This window comes from Rana temporaria, chromosome 4 (assembly GCF_905171775.1).
Source record: "Rana temporaria chromosome 4, aRanTem1.1, whole genome shotgun sequence".
Lineage (NCBI taxonomy): Eukaryota > Metazoa > Chordata > Amphibia > Anura > Ranidae > Rana > Rana temporaria.
In genome coordinates, this window is record NC_053492.1 from 350,962,711 (window position 1) to 350,990,132 (window position 27,422).

Sequence of the window (27,422 nt, forward strand, 5' to 3'; positions counted from 1 at the left end):
CAGCAGCATAGGACACCCAACATCAAAGACAATTTATTCTTTCTAGGAAAATTCACTTTTGCTCACTAGCACCGACTAGTATTTCAGTGTTTCTCCTCTCCCTCAGTTTTTCTCCATTACTCAGCTAATGTGACCCCAGTGTTGGAGAGGGGGCAGGGGAGGGTCAAACAAGGATGCTGTGCAGGAGATAAACAACCTTATCAACACTGATGAAACCATGTGTTAGGACTCCAGTGGCTGGAAAGTTGAAATGGTGCACAATAAAAACTGGTGGCTTTGTGTAACAAAAAGGCAGGCTTGATGCACCTGCTGCCTGGTATACATTTTTGGGCAATTTTTAGGCATTTTGCCAAGGCACCCTTGAAGAAACCTCAAGGCACCCTGGTTGAAAAAGGCTGACTTAGACAAAGGGTTTGCTACAGTAAATACAACCTAAAGACATTTTATTTAAAAGCACTGCAAAAACAAAAAAACGGTTTACTCATTAAGTACAGTAAAGGAAAGGACAGAAAAGCCGTAACACTATAACACTGTATACAGTAGTAGTTCAACATTATGCAAAAATTGTGCTAACTTTACGGTTTAAGTGCATCTTTCCCCCAAAAATTGTGTTTGTAAGACCGCTGCACAAACACAGTGTGACAAAATATAAATAATTCTCTAGCAAAAAATACTGATTTTAACTTGTAAGCAACAAGTGTCAGAAAAAGGCTTGGTCTTTAACCACTTAGCCCCCTTTCACACTTTTACGACTTCAAAGTCGCGCGATTTTACCGCGATTTACCACGATTTCAATTAATGCCTGTGTAAGTGGCATCAAAATCGGACCAAAGTAGTGCAAGGACTACTTTGAAGTCGGCACTACTTAAAGTCGTGCCAGTATGAATGGTAGTCATTGAAAATAATGGAGAATGACTTGTCATACAATTTTGCAGTCCAAAATCGTGAGACAAGTCGTATAAGTGTGAAAGGGGACTTAAGGACCGCCTCCTGCACATACTTTGGCAGAATGGCAGAGCTGGGCACAAGCACGTACCTGTACGTCCTCTATGTGCCCAGCCGTGGGCCCGCACCCCGGTCCGAAGCTCCGTGACCACGGCCGCAGGACCCGATTGCCGCTGGAGTCCCGCGATTGGTCCACGGAGCTGAAGAACGAGGAGAGCTGTGTGTAAACACAGCTTCCCCGTTCTTCACTGTGGTGCCGTCATTGATCGTGTGTACCCTGATATAGGGAAGCACGATCAATGACGTCACACGTCCAGCCCCACCCCCTACAGTTAGAAACACATATGAGGTCACACTTAACCCCTTCAGCGCCCCCTAGTGGTTAACTCCCAAACTGCAATTGTCATTTTCACAGTAATGAATGCATTTTTATAGCATTTTTTGCTGTGAAAATGACAATTGTCCCAAAAGTGTGTCAAAATTGTCCGATGTGTCCGCCGTAATGTCGCAGTCACGGAAAAAATCACTGATCGCCGCCATTAGTAGTAAAAAAAAAATATATTAATAAAAATGCAATAAAACTATCCCCTATTTTGCAAACACTATAAATTTTGCGCAAAACCAATCGATAAACGCTTAGTGCGATTTTTTTTTATACCAAAAATAGGTAGAAGAATACGTATCAGCCTAAACCGAGGAAAAACGTTTTTTTTATATATTTTTGGGGGATATTTATTATAGCAAAAAAGTAAAAAATATTGATTTTTTTTTCAAAATTGTCGCTCATTTTGTTTATAGCGCAAAAAATTAAAACCGCAAAAAATTAAAACCGCAGAGGTGATCAAATACCACCAAAAGAAAGATCTAATTTATGGGGGGAAAAAAAGGACGCCAATTTTGTTTGGGAGCCACGACCGCGCAAATGTCAGTTAAAGCGACGCAGTGCCGAATCGCAAAAACTGGCCGGGTCCTTTACCTGCATTTTGGTCCGGGTCTTAAGTGGTTAAACTGCCCTCATTTACAGACAGAAGTTCTGCTCTGTTCACAGACCAAATTTGGTTCTAAAAGAACCAAATGATACAATGTTTCTCTTGATCTCTCAGCGCTGATCAATGTTGTGATTTTTTCCGGCAGCTTTTTTTTTCTTTGGCAGCTCTGAGCAGAGAATGGCTCTGCATTGTTTACATAAATTGTGGAAATGCCGGATTAAGATTGTGAGGGGGGTTGAATCAAGATCGAGATTGCGATTTAACGATTAAATACGCATCTCTAGTATAAAGCCATTTCCTCCTCCCAAATCACATGCCAATTGAACATTCTTGTGGCAGCTTGCCATTCCTAATTTGGAGTAATACTTGGCCATGAAAACCAGATTTATTCATTGGCACAGTAGGCAATAATATATCTAAACCCAAAACAGAAAATGTAATATATTGCAGCATACTAGCCCTGTGTGTGGTGACTACATTGGATGTCTTTTGGCCCTTAATTTTTACCTGGTAATCCTGCAAACTACACACTTCCTATCACTGGGAGGCAATGTCACTTCTCAACTGTAAGCAATGGAAAGCTGGGGAATAAAGCTTGATAACCAAATAACCGCTACAAAACACAATTCACACAGGGATTACAAATAAATACATAAAACCTTATAAATTATTTCAAAATATACATTTATAACAAAAATCCCAATAGCCACAATACAAAACACATGACTGTATTTCTAATGAAGGGACTAGGTGAGACCATTCAACTTCCACTACCAGAGAGTAGGGAAAGCAAGTCTGTTATACACATATATTCTCGTTAGTGCAGGTTCACACAGGGGCAACCCAACTTACAGCGTGACTTGGCAAGGCGATTTGGAGGCGACTTCAGCATGACTGAGCAACACTACTTAAAGTTGACTCCAGGACAGGCGACTTTGGCTGTGGCCAATCAGAGAATAATCAGCTCTGTAGGAGGAAGGGGTTTGCCTGGGTAAACCATTTTCTTTTACCTCTAAAGTTGCTTCAATATAGATGGAGATCCGACTTGGAGGCAACATCCATTGAAATCTTTGGGTAAAAGTTTCCTATAAGTCGCCTTGAAGTAGTACAGGAATCTTATCTGAAGTCGGAGCAACTTCAGCAGTATACATTAAGACAGCTCTCATTCACTTTAATGGAATTTCTTATGTCCAGTGACTTGGAGCAACTTGGGACAAGTCGGATCCCAAGTCACTGTAGTGTGAACCTGCACTAATAAGGCTATAAGAAAAAATTCTCAGTTTCTGCTTCTGTATAGAGCCCCACAAATAGAAAATTACAACAAAGTATATGTTTTATCTTTTAGCAAATCATAACATATAAAATAAGCTAAAATTAACACTGTAGACTATTTAGTCTGAAACAGGATATGACTTTTTAATATGCCATGTACATTTTAAAGCTCATCAAAAACCTAGACTTTTTTTGTACTGTGGAAAAGTATTAAACCTCTTTGGTTTTTGTGGTTGTCTGGTACACCACTAGGGGGCTTTACTTTCACTTTTGGGTTCACCAGGAACAAGAAGTTAAAAATAATCTTTCAAACAGTAATACAGAAAGCAAACCTTTTTTTTTTTTAATTTGCAGTCCATGACCATGCAATGTGGTTGCTTGAACAGGAAGAATGCGACGTTCTCCGAATTAAAAAGGTGCTTGTGGGTATTAAGCCATTCAGAGACGTTTGAGTGATCATTGGTGAATGATAGTGGGAGATAAAATCATGCGTGAGTGCTTCATTTTGAGACCCATCTAACAAGCCTTAACTGATTAGAGTAGCAGGAAAAATAACAAAAAGAAGCCCATAATCTAATTCTAATCAGGACTATTACATCACTCAAAACTGTGGTACTTAAAATAGGGCGTGTGAAATGACATGATGCGGGTAAAACATTTTGGTTTGTTGTTGGTCAATGCTAAAAACAATTAGTCTAAGAATGATGAAAAAAAATTATGTTATCAGGTAACAAAATAATGCCTAATTTTCCAAGAACACATACATAACAATTTACAATATGTTTGACTACCTTACAATAACTCTTGAAATCCACAAACCTGTTATTGCACCTTAGACACAATGCCATGTCTATCATGTGGCAAAGTAGGGATTTACATTTTAAAGGGAGGCCAAGTTTTCACATTACCTCATGAACTTCAGCAGTCTACTTACTATAATAAAAACAATCATCGTTCTTGTGCCGTTTTATTAATGTCCACACGGCAATTAACAAATAAACGCTTTAGCGTAAAAAAATATTAAAAAGTCTGCCACAAAGCTGGGGTTTTTATGACAATCTGTGTATAGATAGCTTTCACCCACAGTATCTATGTACCTGGTCTCACTTATTTAATCTGCAAAAGATCAACTGCTGGAAGTTGTATCCATTGTGTGCTTGGCAACATAATGCTCAAAAAAATAGGGGTAACATTAAAGGTGAAACCATAACAATCTTTGATTTATCCAAATACTGATGAATACCAACGATGCAAACAAACTAAAGAACATGGATGCTTAATAGTGCAAAACAGTTTTTTAATAGATGCCAATTTCCGTTTTAACTGATGAAAATAAACAAAATGGAAAAATGTATTGTCTATGATCCGATTAATAAAATAATGGTTATAATTAAGTGGGACTGCTGTCTGGTAAAAAAAACACTCCTAAACAGATGCCTCTTGCACACAGGGGTAACAAAAAAAGAAAAAGAAAAAAAAGAAAACCACAGTTTTTACGGATTTGAAATTAACTGTTGTCTATGGAAGCTAAGTAAATAAAACACAGCTAAGTAAATAAAAATACAGCGTTGACTACAGAGCAGTAAAACAAAAATAGAAAATTTTACATCTGTGCAGTAATTTACTCGCATACACGTGTCTACAATCATGTTTATGCAAGCATAAAATTAGTAGATAACTTTTTTTAGGCATCTATACGCTTACACACATTTACTCACTATTCTTAAAGCGGGGGTTCACCCTAAAAAAAAATTCTAACAATACACGGAGCCGACCTAGGAGACCAACAGTATGCCGTTTTTTTCGTACATACCAGTATAGGGCTATTTTCACCCCCGGCTTTCCCTCTGGAGTGGGCGTTCCTAATCAATGGCTGTGATTGACGAGCTTCTGACCGGCGCATACTGCGCGTCACGAGTTGCCGAAAGAATCCGAACGTCGGTGCGCATGCGCCGTATAGAGTCGCACTGACGTTCGGCTTCTTTCGGCAACTCGTGACGCGCAGTATGCGCCGGTCGGAAGCACGTCAATCACAGCCTGCGATTAGGAACGCCCACTCCCAGGGGGAATATTGAGTGACAGGGGAGAAACTGCTGCAGTACCAAGGTAAGGATCGCCATTAAAAAACAATGGATTAGTCATTGTCTCTGCCTGCTAGTTTACTTGAGCCAAAGTCAAAATTTCGGGTGAACCTCCGCTTTAACAACTTAAGGATCAGGCCCAGTTTTCAGACTCCGTGTTTACAAGTTAAAATCTTTTTTTTTTTTTGTCTAGAAAATTCCTTAGAACCCCCAAACATATATTTTTTACTAACACCCAAGAGAATAAAACGACGGTTGTTGCAATACTTTGTCACAACGTATTTGCGTAGCGGTCTTGCAAGCGCACCTTTTTTGAAAAAAATACAATTTTTTTAATTAAAAATTAACAAAACTGTGAAGTCGCCCCCAATTTTTTTTTATATTTGGAAAGATAATGTTACGCCGAGTAAATTGATACCCAACATGTCACGCTTCAAAATTGTGCCCGCTCGTGAAATGACAAACAAACTTTTACACTTAATCTCCATAGACAACATTTAAAAAATTCTACAGGTTACATATTTTGAGTTACAGAAGAGGTCTAGGGCTCGAATTATTGCTCTCACTTAAACGATCGCGGTGATACCTCACAAGTAGTTTGAGCACAGTTTTCTTATACGGGCGCGATTCACGTATGTGTTTGCTTCTTTTTTTAGTCTTATTAATTTTACTTTTTTTTTTTTATTTGACACTTTTTTTTTTTTTTTAATGTTTTTGGTCACTTCTTCCTATTACAAGGAATGTAAACATCCCTTGTAATAGAAAAAAGCACGAGGACAACTTCTTAAATATGAGATCTGGGGTCAAGAGACCTCAGATCTCATATTTACACTAAATTGCAATAAAATAAAAAAAAGAGCATTGGGCTGAAGAGACATTAATTTCGCCAGTCAAAGCTATGGAGCCGAGCGAGGGCCATCTTCCCCTCACTCGGCTCCATCCCAAGGGGATGCGATCTTCTACACTGCATCCTGGTCTGTTAAGCGGTGAAGTCACCCGAACCAAGGCGAGAGAGCTACCTCTCTCGCCCCCGATAAAAGTGATTTCACAACGAACCCGCAGAGACCACTTCTCTGAAAGCGTACTGCCCGCTGAAGAGGATACCGGTAGGGCCGAAACAACTAATCGATTAATCAACAACTAATCGATTATGAAATTAATCAATTACAATTTTCATAATCGATTAATCGGCCAGTAACATAATGGGGTTAAAAAAAACTAAAATTAGCCCTTTATATTACAAAAAAGCAAATCGCTACTGTAAATATTACTTTCACTGTCCCACAGTAAAAAAATGAACCCCTTACAGTAGCGATTATTTGCTCTTTTTGTACTAATTTTTGTTGTTTTAACCTCAATATGTTACTAAACATCTCAGGCCTGGGTTCACACCTTTGTTTTTGGTGCTTTTTGCAGAAACGCACTACAGTTCATTTACATGTTTTCCTATGGGACACGATCACATCCATGATTTTTTTTTTTCAGCTGCTGCATATTTGGAAAGGGCAAGGACTTAATGCAAAACGGTGCCATTTTTTTTTTTTGGTTCAATATACTTCAATGGAGAATCTGCAGAAAACCATGTAATGTGTTTTTGCGGCAATTTGTGTTTTGTAATCTGCCCAACAACAAATTGGCCCAAAAAAAAAAAATGCTAATTTATCTCAAAGCTGAAATTTGCCCCTTAATGGTGCTTAAGGCAAGTTTCTGATCTACTCCACGCTGTAAAACCAGCAGGACCCTGGAAACCGAATACGTCCGTGGACGCCACCCCATCTCCTCGCACAAAGAGATGTAGGCCTTCCGGGTGCGATAGTAGATCTTCCTGGAAGAAGACTTTCGTGCCCTCAGCATGGTTAAGATGACCGAGTCGGAAAGACCTCGGCCCCTTAGTACTTGGCTTTCAATAGCCATGCCGTTAAAGCCAGTGACTGTAAAGCAGGATGAAGCATGGGACCCTGACACAGAAGGTCCTCTTGCATTGGCAGCTGCCAGGGTGCATCCTCCACCAGATCGGCGTACCAAGGACGCCGGGGCCAATCTAGAGCGATTAGAAACATCGGGATCCCTTCGGCCTCAACTCTGCGGAGTAGCCGAGGAAGCAACTTCAATGGGGGAAAAGACATAAATTAGCCGATACTGACTCCATGGGGCCACCAACGCATCTGACGCTTCTGCCCAGGGATGTCTGGACCTGGCCACGAACATCGACAGAAGTAGATAGTCCAAGTAACCGATGACAGCAATGCCTCGCTGTCTCAGCAAAGCTAGAATCGGTGCGAGCACCTTCGTGAAAACTCTTGGTGCCGACGCTAGGCCAAAGGGAAGACCCACAAACTGATAGTGGTCTTCTCCTATTGCAAAGCGCAGAAACCTCTGGTGTCCTGCGCAAATTGGGACATGCAAGTATGCGTCCTTTATGTCCAAGGATGCCAGAAAGTCCCCTGGATGGAGCAAAGCCACCTTGGGATACACAGCTGACGTTTCGCACTGATACTCAGTGCTTACTCACAGCTATGAGTAAGCACTGAGAATCAGTGCAAAACGTCAGTCGTGTATCCAGTTTTCACCTTTTTGCTGTGGATTGTAGTGAATTCCATTTTACCATTAAAGTACATTCAGGAATCTTTTCCAGGAGTGCAGCTGTCCAAATATTTTCTTTTGTTTTCTTGTATATGCCCTGCCAGCACCTGTAATCTCCAGGAGGCGATTGATTAACCAAGCATTTCCATCTGGAGCGGTAATTCCCTTTCTTCCCTATAATGCTTTTTTGTGCCTCTGCGGTTTTGGAAAGGGTTGGGACTTTTTTCCCCGCAAAAAGCAGCGTTTTGCATGTAATAGAATTCAATGGACCTGCATCCAAAATGCAAGTGCCGCGTTTTTGCCGCGATTTGCATTTTTTTTTATTTGTTTATAGCTGCTTGTTAAAGGAAATGTAAAAAAAAAAAGCAAATCGTGGTAAAAACGTGTGTCAAAAAACGCAGCAAGCACCACAAAAACGCTCAAAAGCAACGTGCATAGGTGTGAATCGAGCCTTAGGGCTTTGAGGTCCAAGATTGGATGGACCCCGTCCTCCTTTGGGACCACAAACAGATTAGAATAAAACCCCTGAAACCTCATGTCCTGCGGAACAGGTAAAATTACCCCGCAACTCAGCAAGTCTTGCACTGCCCCTAATAGGGCAGACCGACAAGCTGGAAGGAGAGGGAGATTTGAGGGAAATAATCTGCTCGGCGGACAGGATAGAAACTATCTTGTACCCCGAAGAGACCACCTCGCAGACCCACTGGTCGGAGAGCAGGGAGGTCCACGGAGCTGTGGACCTGCAAAGCCTTCCCCACACCCATGAGTTGGGCGGGGGCAAAACTTCATGCGGTGGTGGGTTTGGATGCCGGTTTGTTCGGCTTACGCACCCAGGGACGTTTTTGTCCCCCAGGCTGAGCCTTCGTCAGCCCGGGAGGGTTTACCCGCGGGCCCTGACTGACAAAAATACCGCTTCTGCATGAGAAAAGAAGGAAACCGGCTTACGGCTCAGCTCCTTCCCCTTGGCGGACTGAGGGAGGAGAGTGCTCTTACCTCCAGTGACATCCTTCATAATGTCGTCCAGTGAGGTACCAAAAAGTCTCCCACCTTTGAAGGGTAAATCTGCCAGGGCTTTTTTGAATGCTTGGTCAGCAGAACAGCTTTTCAGCCAAATCAGGAGGTGCAACACTACCGCAGAAACAGAGGCTCTGGATATCAAGGGGGCTGCATCCAGGGTAGCATCACAAACATACACAAGGCCCTGGACTAACTGGTCGGCCAGTCTAACATACTCAGGAGGGAGCTGATGCTCCTCCACAGTCTGGTGCAAAACCTTTGCCCATTCAGTGAGTGTCTGAGACACCAAGGTTGCAGCCAAAATAGGCCGCAATGCAGACCCTAGCATGGTAAACATGGAGCGGGTCACTGACTCGGACTTACTATCAGTATGGTCCTTGAAAGCAGGGGTCCCTTCTATAGGGAGAGTGGTTACCTTGTTTAACCAAGCAACCTGGGGTGGGGGGACGTCCTCAAAGGGTAACGAACTGCTAGGCTCTGAGGGACTACAAAGGACTTCTGGGGCCGTTCCCATTCCTTATCTATGAACTTATCAAAAAAAAGTAACATATGGAAAAACTTTCACAGAGCAGTTGGATTTGTGTGAGCCAAAAGGAGACAGACCCCTCTGTGGAAGTCCCAGCTGCATCTTCCAGCTTGAGAGAGTCCATCACAGGATCAATAAGTGCACTCACAAGTGCCCTGTCTTGCACTGACCCAGACGAGGGGTCCTCCTCACCAGGGAGGTACTGGTCCGCATCCTCTGACATACCAGAACCGGGGGGCCTGAGCTGCAGCCAGGCCCGAATCTGAGTCGGAGCATTCCTCAGAAGAAGGCGGGGGGAGGGGGCGTTTTTTGCCCTCCTTACGCCCGCACGGCGCTTCCACCCTGGCAACAAATGATTCCAGGCCTGCCAACACTGTATCCATGGGAACCGCAGGGGCACCGTTTGCGGCCTCTGGCAATGTACAGCCCTCAGGAAATAAGGTCTGAGCAAAAACGAACAAATGAGGAAGTGAAAAGAGGAATGTCTGCAGGTAAAGGATGCTTATTATGATTTTTTTTTCCCCCTTTGCAACCCCTTTAAGTCCACCCTCCTTGCTGCACCGGCCGGGGGGGTTACCCAGGGGACTCACCAGCCAGAGGGAGACAGCTCAGCACAGCTGCCCGCCTTCCTTGTATACACAACGTGTGTGAAGTAAAAATCTGTGAGGTAAAAATCTGAGGTGTGCTAGAGACTTCCCAGGAGACCGATGCCCCCCCTTAAAGAAAGCAGACCCCGGCACCCCACAGGGACCCGGAGCCCCCCCACAGGTACACCCCGGTCGCAGCAGACCCTAGGGCAGGAGAACCCCTTAATACCGGGAATGCCCAGCTGTTCCATCCTGCCGAGGCAGGAGGAACCGGACTTACCCGTCCTTGCGAGGACATGATGGCGCGTCCCTGACAGACCCACAACCGATGGTACGGAGTAGCTATCGGCCCGGTCCACTAAGTTAGACAACAAAACATCCCAGTCATTTGTGGACCCTGGAGCAAATAGCCCACCGGCCAACCTAGGAGTCATGTGGTATGTCGTTGCAGACCCAGCGCTTAGCGAAGGTGTGCTCACGCTCGGCTGGGAAGACCACAAGGATCTATATATGCAGCCTGTCGCCCAGCCGGCAGTTGATAGAAGAATCTTATAACAAATCAAAATAAAAAAAAAAATGTCTTCAGGGCACTGGGCCCAAAGGGAGCAGAGGAGCTAGGCAGGAAAAAAACTGCGGCTGCATGCTGCAGGGAGAAGGGTTATGTCCGGAGGGACCGCCCCCTGGGCAGGGCTGTTCGACTCTGTTAATGTAACATGTATTTAAATATCTAACATGTTCTGCCTAGTCCTCTCCTATAAACAGGAACATAACCCATATGTCAAGACTTTCAAAAAATCTCATTCGAACCATCTAAGGCCAGTCTAAGTGAGGCCCTGTTCCTACTAGTGCCTTTTCTCCTGTTTTTACGGCCACGCTGCATTGCTCTACAATGGAACATGAAATTCTCTATGGAAACATACCAAAAAGGCATGTAAAATGCATGTACTGTACACACATTGTTATGGCATCTTTGGCAATTTTGCGAAAAAAAAAAAAAAATCTCATTATCTAAAAATGCGCAGAGACACACTACAAAAACACAATGAAAACGTATCATGCAGCAACATCAATGAGAACCTAGGCTTTCACCTGCTTGCAGTAGACTTATGCAAAGTCATCAGGAGGGCAGAATGACATGACTTTTAGGGTAAAGGTTCGCTTTAAGTAAAGCAGCGCACAAAATTTGGTTTGGTCACAAAGGTTTTGAATACACTAGACAAGGTGGGGCTACAATAGCGGTTAATCGTTAATGATAATGCAAATGGAATAGGACATATTCCAGATCCCAAGAGCATAAACCCACTTTTCATTTAGGAAATAAAACCTTTTGGTTTGTTAAAAAAACATTTTGCATTTGATAATCTAGTACAGAGAATTCTTGAACTTATCACCAATATGCCTGATAAAATATAAGGATATATGAGTTGCCAGTTGTTAAAGCATAAAAAAATAAATACATTTAAATTGATTTTACAATAGCTCCAAACACAATTTGTGCACGACATGTCTTTTTAAACAGTCATTACCTTGTTAAGACTAGGTTCACACTAGCTGTGGCTCGCAGCAGGGGGTCCCGTTGCATCAATGTTCTCCGTTTCAGTGGCAAATCAGGTTGAAATGTTTGCCTGAATTTGAACCTGAAACTGAGCCAAAAGACGCACAGGACTCTTTTCTAGCGCAAACCATGGCCACCCCGTTGCGTGTGAACCGGCTCTATTAAGAGCCAGTCACAGACTCATTTAATGCGAATTGGATGCAGAGAAACCAGCATCCACAATTTGCATAAGTGTAAATCAAGTCTTAAGTAGTGGTTGAAATCATCACTGTGTTGTACATAACCTTTGCAGACAACACAGCTGTGGGTGGTTTCCCCACACATACCACAGGAAAAATACAGGAGGGGACAGATAAAAAGCCCTTCACTTTGAACAAGGAGAGGTCTTTTAAACAGGAAGCTCCCGCAAAGGTAAAGTTTCACAGTGGATTGCTGTACAGTACTGGAATACATACACAAATCGCACAGAGATAAGAAAACGTATACGCCTCCTTGTATCTAGACAATTTCTACTTATCTGGAATTCAGCTTTAGCATGAACATTGTTAACCATAATAGGCATCTTGAGATGCCATTTTTGAATATCAGTCAAAAAAGTCTCTTCTGTGTTTTTCTATGATTTAGGTTCACCTTGTTACTGGGGCTTGACTTTCCCAGTCTTGATAGCCAAACGCCAAAACTTTCCATCCATTTGTCCAGTAAAAGTGCCATTAAGGCAGTATCATTTGATATTTCATAGTCACTGCTCCTACGTAGGATGCAGCTATTTAAATGTTTAATATAAAATAAGATTTGCTTTAAATTATGAATGCAGTTAGACCTTACACAAAATGTTTGCAAGCTTTGGGAACTGTACCTGAATCATTCCTTAGGTATGAGGACATGGCTGGGATGAGGCATGATTGACTTAGTAGTTCTTGCAAGACGGATGGGAGAGCATTACTATTCTGCCCTCGACTCTCATTTGCTGGTGCTTCACCATTGACTGCACATCCAGATGGATTTATATAGCTAGCAAGAACCTGTAAAAAAGACAGTACAATATGTTTTATTTGTAGTTCATATACTCTAGCAAATACATTTAAACATAAGTTTTCAAACACTCTTTTTTTGCTTGTCATTACAATCAACCTAATCTAGAATTTACCGAAAAAAAATTCTTTATCAGTTTCAATAATTTAATTTGAAAGTTTTGACAGGTTAGAGATTAAACATTTCTGAGAATACAAAATTGCAGAGTGATGCAGGAGAAAACATTCAATAGCAACCTTGTTCCTAAATGGCTGAGGTATGGTGTAAGCGACTCATCCATTCCAACAGCAGATGGGAAGTTACTCACACCTCGCCAGAAAAACAGTGTCTACTTCATGGAGAAAATGCTATCAACGTGCATAACAGCAGCAACACCATTCTGGTATGGGATACATCGTCGGTAGCGGCGGAGGGGATCGGATGTGTCCGGCAGCTGAGCGGGGACGGGACTGAAGGAGAAATCTCCTTCACCCGTCCTCATAGCTCTGCTGGGCGGAAGTGACGTCAAAACGTCAGTCCCGCCCAGCCTCTTAAAGAAACATTTTTTTTTTTTGTCATTTGAAAAAATGACATTTTTTTTTTTTTTGCATTTAAGTCTAATTATGAGATCTGAGGTCTTTTTGACCCCAGATCTCATATTTAAGAGGACCTGTCATGCTTTTTTCTATTACAAGGGATGTTTACATTCCTTGTAATAGGAATAAAAGTGATCAATTTTTTTTTTTTTTTTTATTTCAGTGTAAAAAATTCTAAAAATAAATAAGAAAACCAAAAAATTTTTAAAGCGCCCCATCCCGACAAGCTCGCGCGCAGAAGCAAACGCATACGCGAGTAGCGCCCGCATATGAAAACGGTATTCAAACCACACAAGTGAGGTATCGCCGCGATCGTTAGAGTGAGAGCACTAATTCTAGCCCTAGACCTACTCAGCAACTCAAAAAATGCAACCTGTAGAATTTTTTAAACGTCGCCTATCGAGATTTTTAAGGGTAAATGTTTGACGCCATGCCACGAGCGGGCGCAATTTTTAAGCGTGACATGTTGGGTATCATTTTACTCGGCGTAACATTATCTTTCACAATATATTAAAAAATTGGGCAAAATTTATTGTTGTCTTATTTTTTAATTCAAAAAAGTGATTTTTATCCAAAAAAAGTGCGCTTGTAAGACCGCTGCGCAAATACGGTGTGACAAAAAGTATTGCAATGACTGCCATTTTATTCCCTAGGATGTCTGCTAAAAAAAATATATAATGTTTGGGGGTTCTGATTAATTTTCTAGCAAAAAAATTGTGATTTTCACATGAAGGAGAGAAGTGCCAGAATTAACCCGGTGGGCAAGTGGTTAAAGTAGAAAACCAGGCAAACCTCTAGAGATCCCAGGCACATTGTATAATTAAGCAGGAACTGAACAAATTGTAGCCTTTTATTAAAAGAAGGACAGCACTACAAGTCACAGCAAAATAAAATAAAACCTGACTGCCGACGCATTTCGCACTGAAACTAGTGCTTAGTCATGAGCTAGGACTAAGCAATAGTTTCAGTGCGAAACGCGTCAGTGGTCGGGTTTTATTTTGCTTTGACTTGTACTGCTGTCCTTTTAATAAAAGGCTACAATTTGTTCAGAGTGCGGCTGTCCAGAGACAATCTTTGTTCCCGCTTTGCCAAGTGCATTGCCTACACATGCGTTGTCTGCAACGGAGGATATTCATCTGGGTCCCCACCTGGAGCGGCTATTCCCTTTTCCCACATTGTATAGTTGGGACAACAAGAAAGCTAGCACGCTTTCTCATTAGAAGCTGTAGTTGAGAAGCTTATTACAGAGTGAAAGTGGCTGCGGGGGACTGAAACACAAAGCATTTTGCAATTAATTGCAAGCACCATCAGGTGGAGTGGTCTATTACCCAATAGTGTCTGCACAGTCCCTCCTTTTAGGTCAACAGAAGGAACGGTGTGGGGCATGAGAGTTGACACACCAGTACATTCTACCGACACCACTGCTGTGGCACTGCATTCCTCCCACTGACATCAATTGCCAGGGCACTATATTTCTCCCACTGACCCTAAAGCAATGCATTCCTCCCACTGACACCAATGCTGGGACGCTGTATTCCTCCCACTGACACCAATGCTGGGACACTGTATTCATCCCACTGACACCAATACTGAGGCACTTTATTCATTTGTATTTTGTTACTCCTACTGGCTACAGTCTAGTCCCCAAAATGTCAGACAGTGAACTGGCCCTTTGTTTTAAAATCAGTGCTCTTTTAGTACCACCTATCCGTGCCACCCATCAGTGAAGGAGAAAAATTACTGATTTACAAAATTTACTGACAAACTAAGCAAAACAGTTTTCGGTCTTTTTAGCAAAAAAATAAAAAAACAGCAGCGATTAAAAACCACCAAAATAAAGCTCTTTTTGTGAGAATTTTTTTTTTTTTTTAATTTGGGTACAGTGTTGCATGACCATGTAATTGTCATTCAAAGTGTGACGGCGCTGAAAGCTAAAAACCGACCTGGGCAGGAAGGGGGTAAAAGTGCCCAATAGGCAAGTGGTTAAATATAAACATAAGGAAAAAAATAAAGCTGTAAAACAAAATGGTTTAGGGTTTACATTACATTGTGCACTAGATAGCTACAAAAGCACATTAAAAAGGGCAGAAAAATGGCCATTGTACGAGATTCATCTCTAAGTCAATTATATAGATTCGTGTGCGTGCAATCCAATCTCGCAATCCTTTTCCAAGTTCCTCATACAGTATTTTAAAAAGATTAAAAGAATTTGTCAAGCATGAAGTTTATTGAATCAGTTTGTTCTCAGATTTCTCCTCTCAAACTCAGCATTGTCTAGTGTTATTGTATAATGTAGAATCATACACAACTGAGACGGATCAATTTTATTGTTAAAATATATTTTTAAAAAGGAGTTTTAACACAGGACAGGAAGTGAGAAATTTAAAAATCTAAAATTTTTATTTCATTCACCATGTAAAAGCTATTGAAATCTGAACTTGCAGCTCTGGAGCTTAATCTTTAATTTTCACCCCTTATGTCCACTAACATAAAACAATCCATTCCATTGGTTACATGGTATGCCAACCACTTCTACTGAAAATCCTCACACAACTCAGCAACTTTTCTGTAACCAAGACAAATAACAGCAAAGTGCTATGATGTACACATGAATGTCCATATTTGATAAAGTATTGTCATTTATGACTTTTAATTAAGTACAGTGGGAAACTAATCAAACATTTTGAGGTTAGACTGGTTGCTGTGGATTACTGCACCTAAATGGGTTGTAAAGGTTTGTTTTTTATTTTCTAAATAGGTTCCTTTAAGCTAGTGCATTGTTGGTTCACTTATTTTTTGCTTCGATTTCCCTTCTAAATGTTTTTTTTTTCTTTGTTTTCTTTGTCTGAATTTCTCACTTCCTGTCCTCAGTAAGCTTTTCTGGCTGACTAACCTGGCAAGCTTACTAAGAAACAGGAAGTGAGAAATTCAGACAAAGAAAAAAAAACATTTAGAAGGAAAATCGAAGGAAAAGGTAAGTACGATTCGGCACTGCGTCGCTTTAACTGACAATTGCGCGGTCGTGCGACGTGGCTCCCAAACAAAATTGGTGTTTTTTTCCCCACAAATAGAGCTTTCTTTTGGTGGTATTTGATCACCTCTGCGTTTTTTTTTTTTGTGCTATAAACCGAGCGACAATTTTGAGAAAATCCAATATTTTTTACTATAATAAACATCCCCAAAAAATATCGAAAAAAAAGTTTTTCACTCAGTTTAGGCCGATACGTATTCTTCTACCTATTTTTGGTAAATAACCAATAATCGATTGTTTTGCGCAAATTTATAGCATATACAAAATAGGGGATAGTTTTATGGCATTTTTATAAAAAAATTTTTACTAGTAATTGCAGGCGATCAGCGATTTTTTTTTCATGACTGCGACATTATGGCGGACACATTTTCGGGACCATTGTCATTTTCACAGCGAAAAGTGCCATAAAAATGCTCTGATTACTGTGAAAATGCCAATGACAGTGAAGGGGTTAACCACTAGGGGGCACTAAGGGATTAAGTGTGCCCTAGGGGAGTGATTCTTACTGTAGGGGGGTGTGGCTATAGGTGCGATGTCAGGGAACAGACGATCAGTGTCAATGCCACACAGAAGAACGGGAAAGGTGCGTTAACACACACCTCTCCCCGTTCTTCAGCTCCTGTGACCGATCGCAGTACACTGGCGGCGATCGGGTCCACGGTCACCTACGTTTCGGACCGGGTCGCGAGCACGCCGGCGCACTTGCGCCCCCACGGGGTTGCCTGTGCCCAGCCGTGCCCTTCTGCCGACGTATATCGGCGTGAAGGGGTCCTTAAGTGGTTAAAGGAACCTATTTAGAAAAGAAAAAAAGGGATTTTTAATACAGCTTACCTGTAAAATCCTTTTCTTGGAGTACATCACGGGACACAGAGCGGCATATTCATTACTATATGGGTTATATGGAGTACCTTCAGGTGTTGACACTGGCAATCTCAAACAGGAAATGCCCCTCCCTATATAACCCCCTCCCATAGGAGGAGTACCTCAGTTTTGTAGCAAGCAGTATGCCTCCCAAAATGGTCCCCAAAAAGAGGGGTGGGAGCTCTGTGTCCCGTGATGTACTCCAAGAAAAGGATTTTACAGGTAAGCTGTATTAAAAATCCCTTTTTCTTTATCGTACATCACGGGACACAGAGCGGCATATTCATTACTATATGGGATGTCCCAAAGCAATGCTCACAATGAGGGGAGGGAGAACATCTCCAAGACAAAAGGATTTAATTTAGAGAATACTCAAATCATAATAAATCCAACTTAGTTGAGAAAAATAATCTTAAATTTTAAATTTAACTCAAAAAAGAGGAGCCCCCGGATTCCGAGGGTCTCAAACTGCAGCCTGCAGCACTGCCTGCCCAAAGGCTGTATCAGAATTCCTTCTTACGTCCAACTGGTAGAACTTTGTAAACGTGTGGACAGAAGACCAGGTTGCCGCCTTGCAAACTTGAGCCATAGAGATCTGGTGGTGTGCTGCCCAGGAGGCGCCCATGGCCCTAGTAGAATGAGCCTTTAATGATACTGGAGGAGGCAACCCTTTCAAGCCGTAGGCCTGAGTGATTAATTGCTTAATCCACCTAGAAATGGTGGACTTTGCAGCTGCCTGCCCCTTCTTGGGCCCATCCGGTAATACGAACAGCACATCTGTTTTCCGGATCTTCTTTGTAGCTTTAAGATAGGCCTTCATGGCCCTGACGATATCCAAGGTATGCAGCAACCCTTCCTTTCTGGAAGTAGGTTTAGGGAAGAAGGATGGTAATACCAAATCCTGGTTCAAATGAAAACTGGATACAACCTTCGGTAGGAAGGAAGGATGAGGGCGGAGAACGACCCTGTCCTTATGAAAAATAAGATATGGTTCCTTACAGGATAAGGCCGCCAGTTCCGATACTCTTCTTGCGGAAACTATGGCGACCAAAAATACTAACTTTTTTGTCAGTAAAACCAAAGGAATTTCAGCCAACGGCTCAAACGGTTGTTTCTGTAAACTTGACAGAACAAGGTTTAAATCCCACGGGCAAAGCGGGGATTTAACTGGAGGTTTAATACGTAAGACCCCTTGAAGGAAGGTCTTAACCAGCGAGTGGGTGGCCAGTGGCCGCTGAAACCACACTGACAGAGCAGAAATCTGTCCTTTGATTATGCTTAATGCCAATCCTTTATCCACTCCTAGCTGGAGAAAACTTAATACTCTATCGATGGTAAATTTTCGAGAAAGCCATCGCTTGGACTCACACCAGCCTACATAGGCCTTCCAGACCCTGTAATAAATCACCCTAGAGACCGGTTTCCTGGCTCTGATTAGGGTAGAGATTACTTTCTGAGACAGACCTCTACCCCTGAGAATCAGGGATTCAGTTTCCAGGCCGTCAAATTTAGATGCCGTAAGGCAGGGTGGAGGATCGGACCTTGCGATAGCAGGTCTGGCCGTAGAGGAAGAGTCCAAGGGTCTCCCACTACCATCTTTAAGATTAGTGAGTACCATGCCCTTCTGGGCCATGCTGGAGCTACCAGGATGACTGGTATGTGCTCCACCCGGATCCTGCGCCGCAGGCGGGGTAGTAACTGGAGCGGGGGAAACGCATAAAGAAGTTTGAACTGATGCCAAGGGCAAACCAACGCATCGGTTCCGCAGGCCATCGGATCCCTTGAGCGGGACATGAACCTGTCTAGCTTCTTGTTGAGTCTCGATGCCATGATATCCACGTCCGGCACTCCCCATCTTTGGCAGAGTGCTTGAAAGATTTGTGGATGCAGAGACCATTCCCCCGGCAAAAGAGTCTGGCGGCTTAAGAAGTCCGCCTGAAAGTTGTCCACTCCTGGAATGAATATTGCCGATATGCAGGGCACATGAGCCTCTGCCCATAGGAGAATCAAGCTCACCTCTCTCTGAGCGGCTTGACTCCTGGTTCCCCCTTGGTGATTTATGTATGCCACGGCCGTGGCATTGTCTGATTGAATTCTCACCGGGAACCCCTGCAATTTTGACGTCCAAGCCCTGAGGGCTAGTCGAGCAGCTCTGAGCTCCAAGATGTTGATGGGCAACTGCTTCTCTGGCGTTGCCCAAGTACCTTGGCGAGTGCAACCATCCAAAATTGCTCCCCAGCCCGTCAGGCTGGCGTCTGCGCCCATGGCCCTAGTTGGTCACTATCTTCCAAGCCACTGGGCTGAAAGACTTCCCCTTCAGTAGATTCTGAGGGTCTAACCACCAGCACAGACTTTGTCGGACTCTTGATGAGAGCGGCAACGGGATATCCAAGGCCTGCGGCCTTCTGCTCCATGCTGACAGGATGGCTGCCTGCAGGATGCGAGTGTGGCTCTGGGCGTATGGTACCGCCTCGAATGTGGCCACCATCTTGCCTAGTAATCTCATACATAGGCGAATAGTCGGTTCCTTCTTGCTTAGAACCAGTAGGATTAATTCCTTGATGGCTTTGACCTTCCTCAGAGGTAGAAACACTCTTTGTTGTTCTGTGTCTAATCTCATGCGGAGATATTCCAACTGCCTTGTGGGCAGGAAAGCTGACTTTTCTCGATTTAGGACCCAGCCGAACTTCGAGGTATTGGACCGTGAGGGCCACTGCTCGCTCCAAGCCGGGAGACGAGTGATCTATGACTAGGAGGTCGTCCAGGTATGCTAGGATCGTGACCCCTTGGATCCTTAGTTTGGCTAGGATTGGAGCTAGGACCTTCGTGAACACCCGGGGGGCCGTAGCCAACCCGAAGGGAAGCGCCACGAATTGGAAGTGACGCGAAGCCACCATGAAGCGTAGATATCTTTGATGTGGCTGATAAATTGGAAGATGAAGGTAGGCATCCTTTATGTCTATGGACGCCATGAAGTCGTCCTTTTGGAGTGTGGTAGCTGCTGACCGCACGGTTTCCATCCGAAATGAGCGGATCTCTAGGTATGTATTTACCATCTTTAGGTCCAAAATTGGCCTGACATCTCCATTGGACTTCGGGATGATGAATAGGTTGGAGTAGAAACCTAGCCCCTGTTCCAGGACTGGTACCTCTACTATTACTTCCTGGGAAAGTAGATGATTTAATGCCGACATTAATGCGGCTCCTTTCTCCGGATCGTTTGGAATCCTCGACTCCTGGAAATGAAGAGGAGGAAACCTTAGGAAATCTAATTTGTAGCCCGTGGCCACGGAAGACCGTACCCACTCGTCGGGAATGCTGGCTTCCCAAACCTCTGAAAAGTCGCAGCCTTCCCCCCACCTTCGTGGGTGGGGGCGCCCCTTCATAAGGTCGGCTTGGGGGCTGGGTTTGCTGGTTTGCGAACCCACTGCTTTCTGCCTTTAGCAGCCTGTCCTTGTGATTTGCTGTTGAAGCCGAAGTTTGCTTTCGCAGGAGGCCGTCGATACTGTTTGGCATTAGAGGGCCCCTGCCCAGGGGAGTACTGTCGTTTAAACGCAGGCCCCTGAAACTTCCTCTTAGTTGGCAAGAGAGTACTTTTGCCATTTGAAATGGTTTGAATGTATTTATCTAGGTCTTCTCCGAAGAGTCGTCCTCCATGGAAGGGGAACCCTACCAGGAGCTTCTTGCATGGGGGCTCGGCCTCCCAGCTTTTTAACCATAAGAGTCTTCTCATATGGATAAGGGATAACGATAAACGTGACGCTTGCTGGATAGAATCCTTAATTGCGTCTACTGTAAAACATATGGCCTTAGGGACATCCGAAAATTCTTCTGCCTGCTGGGCAGGAATAAGTTTAAGCATCTGCTTAACCTGATCCGATAATGCTTGAGCAACCCCAATCGCAGCCACGGCTGGCTGTACTACTGCCCCTGCAGTAGTGAAGGAGTTCTTAAGTAGTGCTTCCAAGCGTTTATCAACTGGATCCTTGAATACCTGTATGTTTTCTACAGGGCATGTTAATGATTTGTTAATACATGAGATGGCTGCGTCCACTGCAGGAGTAGCCCATTTCTTGGAAAATGTATCTTCCATAGGATATAGGGCAGAGAATCTTTTAGGTGGTAAGAAGATTTTTCTGGCTTGTTCCAATCTTGGAACAAAACTCCCTCTAGTCGAGGGTGGATCGGAAATACTGCATTGCTTTGAGGCGCCCTCAGTGAGCCCAAAGCTGAAACCGTAGATACCTGGAGATCTGGTACTGGCAAGTTGAATGCATTTATGGACCAAGTCCGTTAAGGCTTGAGTCCACCAGCTCTCCCCTTGGGAGACTGCTCCAGACTCCTCTGTATCCGGATCTTCGATCCCTGAACCTACTTGGTCCTTGTCCAAGAGGTCGTCCAATTCCCCTGAGGAAAGGACCTCCTCTTCTGAGGGTCTGCGCTCGGGCGACGGAGATCTAATCCGTTTACTGCCCCGCATAGCTGTGGCTATCATTTTTCCCATTCTTTTCTCCATCTCTCTTAAAGAGGTGAGTAATACCTCGTCCGTGACCATCTTAGGGTTGGACTGACCCGCGCCAGCTCCAGCCCCAGATCCCGATGGCCCCAAGGCTCCCTGTGGGGAAAGCAGCGGCATAACTTTGTCCGAGACCTTAGACTCTCCGGATGCCTATGGTACAATACCAAGGTACACCTGCTACCTATTGGTATTTGGAACTATAAAAGTTAATTGCCCAAACACCTGTTTGGGGGATAAAAAATGCTTCCTCTCCCCTAGATGACTTTTTTTTTTTTTTTTTTTCGTTTTTGTTTCAAATCCAGGAAAGAAAAAAAACATTCTGTCCCCCTGAGTAGTATTGCAAAGAAAAACTATGAGATGGAAAAGAAAACAGCCTATTTCTAGGCTTGAAAAACAGTCTTCTGAAGACTGCAATATCCTTTCTGGCCACTGTGAGTCCTCGGCGCCCCGTGCTGCCGTTCTGGTCTTTCCTCCCCCGTTCCAAAGTATTGAATGGAACAAACAAGGAAGGGCCGCCCCTTCCTTAAGCCACTGACCCGCCCTTCCCCCCCCCAGCAATCTCAAACAGGCTCTGAGGAGGAAGACTGAATGGAGCATCGCCTGGAGGCTTGCAGGTAAGCACAGCTCTCTGACATACACATATATTTTTATATCACACAGGCCCCACTCAATGCTTTTCCAACACTACAAGGGAGGTCACATCTTATGGGGAATAATACATATAGAGCCATCCTATCTTTATGATATGTGACTAGTTTGCCAGATGCAGTGCATAACTTTAGGCATGTCCCCTGTGACCCCCCAGAAAAAAACCTGCTAAGAACCAAGTTCCGCAAGTTTTCCCCTCACTTACCTGCTCCATGCCGCAGGACTTTGCCAAGCAAGAGGCCCAATCTTCCCCCATCTCCGTGGGGATGTCTAGACCTTCAGGCCCTGGGTTCCTATGAAGGATCCACTGTCCTGGGCCCATATAGCACTCTGGCAACAGAAAACATTAGGCACCCAAAGGTTTCTAAGTTCTGGGCCCAGGGTCCAGCTCTCTAAAAAGAAAAGCATTATGGGCTATACCCCAAGGGTTTGGGGTCCGGTTACTGACCACTTTAGCGCTGAGGCTTTTTTGGACAGAACCGGTAGCTCACCTAATCCCAAGGATGCGGAGGCAAGCTAAACCATGACTAACACCTAAGACACTGGCGTAAAAACTGAGGTACTCCTCCTATGGGAGGGGGTTATATAGGGAGGGGCATTTCCTGTTTGAGATTGCCAGTGTCAACACCTGAAGGTACTCCATATAACCCATATAGTAATGAATATGCCGCTCTGTGTCCCGTGATGTACGATAAAGAAAAATAACCTTTACAACCCCTTTAAAACAAAGATGCAAGCACTGGTACTAAGGTCAAAACTGAAGAAGTAGCAGCAGTCTGGGGAAACAAAATATATATACTGTAACTGCTGACCCTTTAATATAAGGACGCTTACCTGTCAAGGGATCGAGCAATGTTGTCACCCAAGCTGATTTTTCGATTGGCTTCCGCTGCAGACACCTTGGGTAAGAGAAAATCGGCAGTGAAGCCGGTTTCCTGTTGTGCTGCACTTTAATGGTCCCACATTCTTCTGGGACCTGTGTGTGTCCCAAAAGGCTGTAGAGGGGGAAGGAGGAGGGGCCAGACATACTCCTATCACCAATCTGACCCAGAAGTGGGTACTGATCAAAGCCAGTGTCCGCCCCAAAAAAGTGCCAAATGTGGCAGTAGAAGGGGGAGGGTGCAAACAAGCAGAGCTTACCCTTTTGGGTGGAGTTCAACTTTAAGCTACCTTCATGCTTGCCAATTCAGTGTTTATGATTCATACTTGGCATTCAAAAAAATAAATAAAAAAATTACATGTATAAAGAACAGAGTTTACAATTGGTACCACTTTTGTTGCTTCAGGAATCTAAAGCTTCATCCATTTTTACGAATGGGGGGCATTTTAAAACTATTCAGAAGATATACAAAGCCTGAATGGAAACCAGCAAATTCAATAAATGGCCAGTTTCATACACCTCTTGAGAACCTTGGAGGGGGGATATTCTAAATCTAACCTACCTCTAAGCCCACAAAGCTCCCATCACTGCCTTTTGCACTTAGAAATTTGTTTCACAATATGGAAAAGCCAACAGCCCAATGTATCCCTTGGTCGTTATAATGGCCACCTGGAGTCCCCAACTTCCATGATCCCAAATAATTCATAGTGATATTAAAGTCTTTTTTCCCCAAAATAAATATGTTATACTTGCCTGCTCTGTGCAGTGGTTTTGCACAGAGCAGCCCAGATGTTCCGCTTCTTGGGTCCCTTGCTGGCACGCCTGGCCCCTTCCTCCTGCCCCCAGAGCAAGCAGGCTCGCTTCCAAGCTGTGGCTCTGAGTGTCCATTGATACACAGAGCCACGGCTTGGCCCCACCCCCATTCTCCCGAGATTGCCTCAGTGGCTGTGATTGACAGCAGTGGGATCCAATGGCTCCTGCTGCTGTCTCGGCCAATGAGGTTGTAGAGTCCCCAGAGAGCCTAGGCACATCGAACCACTAACTCTTCAAACAGGGAAAAATCCACCCTCTTAACTGGAATTCCAGGTTGAAAAAAAGAAGCAAAGATCGTGTCACCAGATCCCCAAAACATGAAGGATATGCTTACTTTTACCTAAACCCATCTATTAGCTCTGTGTGGTCTGGCCCTTAAAAAAAAAACAAAAAAAAAAAAAAACACTGAAACTAGTCATTGCTCTTAATCTAGATATTTACCAGTAATAAGCATGTAACATGTTCCTCTTCCAACCTTTGCTTTGTCAGGGCCTGTTCAACATCCCAGCCTGAAGCAGTAGATCCAGTACCAAATCCAGTGCCTTTCGCCCAGTAAAGCTGTTGCTCTTCACAAGTGCCACTGCTGTGAGTGGTAGAAACCTGTGGCTTAAACAGAAGTTAGAATTAAAAAAAACGTGGAGAACTGTAGATTACAAAATAAACTCTGTGAAATGCACTAATTTCATTGTCAACTGCAACAATTGTTTTAAGACGAAATGATTCCTACTGTAAATGTAGAAGAAAACCAATAGATGATATAGAAGATATTCAGTGCCTTGCAAAAGTATTTTGCGACCTTTTGCCACATTTCAGGCTTCAAACAAAGATATAAAACTAATTTTTTTTTGAAGAATCAACAAGTGGGACACAATCATGAAGTGGAACGAAATTTATTGGATATTTCAAACTTTAAAAAATAAAAAACTGAAAAATTGGGCGTGCAAAATTCAGCCCCTTTACTTTCAGTGCAGCAAACTCTCTCCAGAAGTTCAGTGAGGATCTCTGAATGATCCAATGTTGACCTAAATGACTAATGATAAATAGAATCCACCTGTGTGTAATCAAGTCTCCGTATAAATGCACCTGCACTGTGATAGTCTCAGAGGTCCGTTTAAAGCGCAGAGAGCATCATGAAGAACAAGGAACACACCAGGCAGGTCCGAGATACTGTTGTGGAGAAGTTTAAAGCCGGATTTGGATACAAAAAGATTTCCCAAGCTTTAAACATCCCAAGAAGCACTGTGCAAGCGATATTGAAATGGGAGTATCAGACCACTGCAAATCTACAAAGACCTGGCCGTCCCTCTAAACTTTCAGCTCATACAAGGAGAAGACTGATCAGAGATGCAGCCAAGAGGCCCATGATCACTCTGGATGAACTGCAGAGATCTACAGCTGAGGTGGGAGACTCTGTCCATAGGACAACAATCAGTCGTATACTGCACAAATCTGGCCTTTATGGAAGAGTGGCAAGAAGAAAGCCATTTCTTAAAGATATCCATAAAAAGTGTTGTTTAAAGTTTGCCACAAGCCACCTGGAAGACACGATGGAAAAAAGGTGAATACCCTGCGCTGCCAATGTGAAATAAATGGTAGCTGCTAACACAGCTTGTATGAGAAAAGCAAAAAAGACAAAAGAATATAAATGTGTAGCGCTTAAATGATGATCAATGCTAAAAATCAAATACCAATATATATATAAAAGTGTAACACAAAACAATGATAAATAAATTGTGTTTAAATCATATACGAGTCCCTTTCCATAGGAACAAAAATAATGCAGCTGATACGTGATGTAGAGTGGTCTGTTGGGAGGACTCCACTGCCGCCCCACTTGTATACAATCGCTTTTGAAACTTCAGCTAAATGTAAGTTTGATAGCTGTGAATAAAGATCCTTTTATCTATCAAACGGGATTACACTATGGGCCACTTTTTTCTCCTTTCTCTACATATTATTTGATACACTGAGTCAATCAGCCTGGGGATCCAGTTCCAAGCATATCTCCTAGTTGGTTTTCATATATCCATTTTATTGAAGACATGACGTCCGGTTAATGTACGACTCTGCTAAGGACCGTCCATGACATCAGTCATACCAAGCTTTTTCTGACTTTCGGTGGCATATGTCATCGTAAGTCAACGAGTTCCGGTAAGCCTGCATTGCTTTCGGTGGTGGGATTATCACATTGGAGAAGTCACTTTATTTTGTTTATTCACCTATTCACTTGATTGACTTTTTTGATGAACTTTTCCGTTTAATAACAGTTGATCACAACAACTTTTTATGTCTGACCATCGGCCAACAGGCATAACAGACCACTCTACATCACGTATCAGCGGCATTATTTTTGTTCCTATGGAAAGGGACTCATATATGATTTAAACACAATTTATTTATCATTGTTTTGTGTGTTACACTTTTGTATATATTGGTATTTGATTTTTAGCATTGATCATCATTTAAGCACTACACATTTATATTCACCTGGGAGACACACCAAACAAAGAAGGTGGTCTGGTCAGATGAAACCAAAATTGAACTTTTTGGCAACAATGCAAAACGTTATGTTTGGAGTAAAAGAAACACAGCTCATCACCCTGAACACACCATCCCCACTGTCAAACATGGTGGTGGCAGCATCATGGTTTGGGCCTGCTTTTCTTCAGCATGGACAGGGAAGATGGTTAAAATTAATGGGAAGATAAATGGAGCCAAATACAGGACCATTCTGGAAGAAAACCTGATGGAGTCTGCAAAAGACCTGAGACTGGGATGGAGATTTGTCTTTCAACAAGACAATGATCCAAAACATAAAGCAACATCTACAATGGAATGGTTTACAAACATATCCAGGTGTTAGAATGGCCAAGTCAAAGTCCAGACCTGAATCCAATCGAGAATCTGTGGAAAGAGCTGAAAACTGCTGTTCACAAACGCTCTCCATCCAACCTCACTGAGCTCGAGTTTTTTTGCAAGGAGGAATGGGCAAAAATTTCAGTCTCTCGATGTGCAAAACTGATAGAGACATACCCCAAGCGACTTACAGCTGTAATCGCAGCAAAAGGTGGCGCTACAAAGTATTAACTTAAGGGGGCAGAATAATTTTGCACGCCCAATTTTTCAGTTTTTTATTTGTTAAAAAAGTTTGAAATATCCAATAAATTTCGTTCCACTTCATGATTGTGTTCCACTTGTTGATTACAGTTTTACAGTTTTATATCTTTATGTTTGAAGCCTGAAATGTGGCAAAAGGTCGCAAAGTTCAAGGGGGCCGAATACTTTCGTAAGGCACTGTATCTGAAGACCCACTAAAGAAAGGTTACTCTTTTTTGGGAGAACGCTGAGCACAGTTTCTCTGAAATCTGCCAAGTTTATTCTGTAATGCAATAAATATTTTAACATACAGCTAGATAAACAGATAAGGACTTGTTGCTTAGGGATATTCTAATCTTAACAATGTAAAGACATATTTTGCTACGACTTGAAGCAATGCCTGTGGAATCTT

The 27,422-nt window shown here is 43.1% G+C and overlaps 1 protein-coding gene across 1 annotated transcript in view; it reads right to left on the minus strand.

Annotated features, from left to right (window-relative positions):
• The window catches only part of BIRC6 (baculoviral IAP repeat containing 6), a 347,923-nt gene that overhangs the window by 75,744 nt on the left and 244,757 nt on the right, over window positions 1-27,422 (minus strand). The window contains exons 64-65 of the mRNA XM_040347806.1: window positions 24,356-24,514; window positions 12,412-12,577 (exon numbers count right to left, since the gene is read on the minus strand). Of these exons, the coding sequence (XP_040203740.1) occupies window positions 12,412-12,577; window positions 24,356-24,514 (325 nt within the window). The remainder of the gene's footprint in view (window positions 1-12,411; window positions 12,578-24,355; window positions 24,515-27,422) is intronic.